General features: G+C 34.6%; 1 protein-coding gene across 1 annotated transcript; it reads left to right on the top strand.

Annotated features, from left to right (window-relative positions):
* The first annotated feature begins 4,403 nt into the window (after positions 1-4,403).
* Positions 4,404-4,716, top strand: LOC122901936 (40S ribosomal protein S29). Its single transcript, XM_044240999.1, has one exon. The coding sequence runs from the start codon at positions 4,433-4,435 to the stop codon at positions 4,601-4,603; it is 171 nt and encodes a 56-aa protein (XP_044096934.1). The 5' UTR covers positions 4,404-4,432; the 3' UTR covers positions 4,604-4,716.
* The last annotated feature ends 811 nt before the right edge of the window (positions 4,717-5,527 follow it).

Here is a 5,527-nt window from a genome sequence, read left to right as displayed (position 1 = left end):
CATTGCTTAGTTACTCTATAAGTGTTTGTGTGGTGTGATTCTGCCTTGAAATGCCTTCTACTCTGATAGCTACTCATAGAAAGGATGGGCAGCATCTGTCTAGTCCATATTTTTTTAAAGAAGCTTTCTTGTCCCTTTTTTTTTTTTTTTTTTTTAGTGAACTGTGACTACTTTCCTCTCCTCTCTGAACTTTCAAAGCACTTTCGATATGTCCCATTCTGTCCTGTATTACAAATTCCTGGTGTGTGTCTCATTTCTGTTGGGGAGGAGCTAAGAGCCATGTGGGGACAAAGATAAGGCCTTAATTTGTTTCATAGTTTCCCAGTAAGTTTAGCATAGACCTTGAACCTGGTGCATACTTAAATTTATTGATTGACCATGTAACAGAAAGAATGTTGAGATACTATTTTTCAAAGGAGTCACAGAAACTTATTCCCTAAGAATGTTTCAGCATAAGACACAACCCCTTAAGTAATTTATGAATAATTATACCTTGAGAATCAAGAGAGTTTCTACAGGGTGTTTACATATCTAAAAGTACCATTTCATTTTTAAAGAAAAAATTATAAAATTAGGTATGTGCATTATTACCTAAGTACTTTTACAATTTTCTCAAAATTAAAAAAAAGATAATAAAACTTAACATTAGAGGCAATAAGAGACTTTTAAAAAAGCGTTTGTTTTTCCTGAGTCAGGAGCATATTCCCCATAAAATAGAAAACTTGACTATATTTATTATAGAGATCCACATTTCCTTTTAGTCATCCATTTCATTTCTTAAGCTAGAGTAATGTGATTATTTTTCCTCTGTTCTGCTGGCTCAAGCAGCATATGCCTTCCACCTTGAATGGATCAGCACATCCTCCAAATGTTCCATGCAACTGTTCCTTTCTTTTGACATTTTTGTAAATTCTTGTTACTTTATGTTCTAATAAATCCATGCTGGCCAAAACTGCAATTACAATTAATCAATGTTTATATCAACAGAAACAGAGCAATAATGAGAAACTGCTGATCAGTAATAAACATGTTTGGGTCACATTTTGTAAATAGCTTGCAACAAGGGAGGGCTGGGTCTTATGGACTAATAAATGACTTACAATCTATTTTCAAGCCTTAACCAGGCAAGAGTATCTCAAAACAAACTGTGGACTGGCCATATTTCTAGTGATAAAACCAAAACTTTTAAAAGGTATTATTGAGAGTTTGAGTGGAATAGGGATGCAAGTTGGATACAGGGAAGAGACATAAGGATAAGTCAAGGTTATGCAAAATTGAGACAATGATATGTTTACTCAGATTTATAGCTTCAAAATTTTTCTCTAAATCTGGTCTAACTTTAACTTTCTTTCTAGCAGTATGCCTCATTTATTTTCAAGAAAATTCTTCTTTTTTATTTTTAACTGGTTAATTTCTACTTACTCCTCTTACTTGTCTGTTCTTAAAAACACACAAGTTTTAAATCTTTGGTTTGCTTAATTTGCTTTTCCCATGTATCAAATTGAATGTAAGCCTTAAATTCCACCCATATGTGTCTCAGTTTACTTACTGCATTTGCTAATTACATGTGCATTTAGTCTATTATAATAATCTTCCCCAATTCTCTAAGCTCTCTGTGGGTTATTTTAATATATATTTTTAAAAGATTTTTATTTATTTATTTGACAGACAGAGATCACAAGTAAGCAGAGAGACAGGGAGAGAGAGAGGAAGGGAAGCAGGACCCCGGCCAACCAGAGAGCCCAATGTGGGGCTAGATCCCAGGACCCTGGGATCATGACCTGAGCCAAAGGCAGAGGCTTTAACCCACTGAGCCACCCACATGCCCCAGTATTTTAATATTCTTAGCAACACAGGTAGCTACTTGAGGACAAGAACTAGGTCTTCAACTTCATTTGCATTCATATAGCTCTTAGAAATACAATACAAACACAAAGTAGTACTCAAAATTACTTATTGAGTGACAGGTTTATAGATAGGATTATAAACTCAGGGCTTACAGGAACTAAATAGGTAATATATTTTTTTTTTCACAGAAGCTATTGTCAAAATTCTCTTAAAATTTCTGAATTTTGAACTTACATAATTATTTCTATGTCAACGCACCCTGAAGAGCAAATAAGTAAATAGCTAATTTGTAGATTGTATCTTTCTGTCCCCTACCACTTAAGAATCTCAGCTTTATGGAAAATTAATCTTAGTATATTGGTAATATGAGTGAGTTTAAGTTCTAGAAGTTTGTATGTCTACATAGTTGATAGTTCAGTGGATAAACACAGCAGTTTCTTAGATGAAATCAGGGCAGGATATGTACTTCCAACTTTCATACTTAGAAGTAAAAATTTTATGAGTTAAAATCATAATTTGGTGGAGGCATCCAGGTGGCTCAGTTGGTAGAGCATGTGACCCTTGATCTTAAGGCTGTGAGTTTGAGCCCCATGTGTGGTGTTGAATTTACTTAAAGTAAAAAAAAAAAAAAAAAAAATCTATATGTGTAATCTGATCAGAATTTTTGATAGGATTTATTACTGAGTATTTCTTCAATTAGAAGTCTATTCTGAATTAAAATATGTATACCATATTGCTTTCGAAAACAAAGTACAGAACCAAGCAAAAAGGAACACTTTCTTAACATAAATTTAGGGAAATTGTTTTGCATTAAATTCTCCAGGAAACGTGGAGATTACAAAGATACTCTTTTTGTGTTTTTGTTTTTGTTTTTTTTATAATTTAAAAAAAATTTTTATAAACATATAATATATTTTTATCCCCAGGGGTACAGGTCTGTGAATCACCAGGTTTACACACTTCATAGCACTCACCAAAGCACATACCCTCCCCAATGTCCATAACCCCACCCCCTTCTCCCAACCCCCCTCCCCCCAGCAACCGTCAGTTTGTTTTGTGAGATTAAGAGTCACTTATGGTACAAAGATATTCTTGTAATGTTTCTCAGCTATCCCATTTCCAGGCTTTTGACCCGTTCCAGCCACATCTGAGTGAAGGGATTGATGTAGAATGTGAGGAGACCTTAAACCAATGTGTATGTGCTTGTAAAAATATGGTGAGAGTGAGAGAAAGAGGACTCTGACTCCCTGCTTTCCAGTGTTTTCCCACCAACTGATTAAACCCACGAAAACAAAAACAAAGCAACAAAAAACTATCACATAACAGAATAGAAAAAAACGAATAATACCTACTGTTAGGCTATTTAAACTGATGTGAACTGCTGGAGCTGTTTAAGAGTACAAACTACCTTTAAGAATCTTCAGACACTTCCTTCTTGGGTATTATTTGTTTAGAAAACGTGTTTTTAAAAATGATAGTTAAAAGCAGTCTAAATGCATAAGTTTATACTGTATCCAAAGGAACACATTTGAAAGAATTAGGTGGCAAAAAGCATATCTTTCTCTTAATAAATGATACCTTTACTATGATATATGCTGTCTGGTGATGCACTGTATTTACTTTAAATGAAATTCTTTGATGCAATATTGCTTTGATTTATTGGGTGGTTTTTTGATTTAGTAGGAGGCAGTTTTAAATCAGATGGTGAGGCTGATTTACTAGAGAAGGTATTTGATTTGATAGATGATGTATCTTCTTCAGTATTCAATAAGTAATGATTCTATAGTGGATGTCTGATTTGGTAAGTGAACTATTAGATTTGATTTTGATCTATTTTCTCAGTAAGAGATACATTTATTTTAATAGTTGATGTATCTATTTTAATGTAAAATGTGTCAAATTTATGACTTCATGTTTTTTTTCTTCACTTGTGATTTATGAACTTTACCAGTAATATATATGTTTCAATTAAAGGTAATATGGAACATTCATTACCTTCTACCAGAGTTAAAGTGCTCCAAACCTATATGAAAGTTTTTCCTTTTTTCTGGTAAAATGTTTGCAGTTATTAAGGTGAAAATAAAAATTTCAGTTCAAGGAAATATAAGCATATCTTGGCAGAAAGAAGGGGTGTGTGTGTGTGTGTGCGCGCACGCGCGCGTGTTTATGTGTTTGTGTGTGTATATGTCTTTGAAGTCAAAGTTAAATTATATTACAAATTTAAGTTAGTAAATGCCAAATCTTCCCTTTTCCCTTTTGCTCTACAGAAGTGGCTAATCAGTTATTCTTCTGTTTCCATCTTCCCTAATAAAGAGTTTGCTGATATTTTCTTTTTATTTAGAAATACTGATTAGCCTAGCCACAACTTTTGTTTGGATTTACTTTCAGTTTTCCTTACTGTCGTGGCTTACTTGTCCAACCTCTACAGGTTGATAGATGAATTACTATAAACTTAAGACAATAATTCTACTTGACATAGTTTTGAGCCAACATTTGTAGTATCCACTTAAAATATACTCAGGGGATCTATGGTTAGAAAAGCTATATGCCCTTCCTTTTGCCTCGTTGCATCCGAGAAAGCAAGATGGGTCACCAGCAGCTCTACTGGAGCCATCCGAGGAAATTTGGCCAGGGTTCTCGTTCTTGCCGCGTCTGCTCAAATCGGCACGGTCTGATCCGAAAATACGGCCTCAATATGTGCCGCCAGTGTTTCCGTCAGTATGCGAAGGATATAGGCTTCATTAAGTTGGATTAAGTGAACTTCCTTGAATGGGTCATCCAAGATACCTACCTGCAGATAACCAAGATACCTACCTTAATGCCAGCTCATTGTACATAAAATAAAAATCCTCAAATTAAAAAAAAAAAGAAAAAAGAAAAGCTATATGCCATTACCACATAAACTGGAATACAAAATATGACTAATATTTGAGAGAAGCAGAATGTCAGACATTGTCATCTTAGAGCAGGTTCCTTAAGTTGATCCTTGTAAATTTGCTCCTTAAAGTAAGAGTCTATCTGAAATTGGTAACATTTAGGGAATCAGTCTTTTCCTTTTTCATTTTTTTAATGAGAACCCACAAAATTATTTTAGGGAAACTCCAGGGACGGCTTTCTCCCTCTGGGCAATACCACCTCCCCAGGGGTTGAAAACTGGTTCTTGGTAGTGACGGTGGGTAGAGTCTTGTTCTTTCTCCCACTGTTTATGTAAAGCATGGATGTATATACCACACATAAACAGATAAACAGTATATCTGTGATGTTAACATTTAATTTGAAGAAAAGACAACTAGGTTTTGTCAACAAATTCTCCTTTGAGGGGCAATGATGAAGAAAAGGTTGAGGGGATTAATAAATACATTTTGTTTTAAATATTTCATGACTCACTATATGTTCAAATTCTGGATTATACCACATAACCTGGGTGAGACATGAGATTACCAAGTAGACTGTTGTTGCTAATGATGTAAAAAAATCTCTTACAGCCTCTGTATCTGTTTATGGAATTTCTTTGCCAATGGAAGGTGACCTGAAACCTAATAGGAATTTATAGGGAAGTCAAGTGCTTCTTTTCAGTTACTTAGGCATCCTAAGCCTACAGCAAGAGGAATGAGCTATAGAAGGCTCCTTAGGAATTGCCAGGGGGAGACATCACCCACATTGTAATATGTGTTTATGA

Source organism: Neovison vison, chromosome 1, assembly GCF_020171115.1.
Source record: "Neovison vison isolate M4711 chromosome 1, ASM_NN_V1, whole genome shotgun sequence".
NCBI classification, from domain to species: domain Eukaryota; kingdom Metazoa; phylum Chordata; class Mammalia; order Carnivora; family Mustelidae; genus Neogale; species Neogale vison.
The sequence above is the reverse complement of the archived record's forward strand: the minus strand, read 5'-3'. Positions and strand labels throughout refer to the sequence as shown.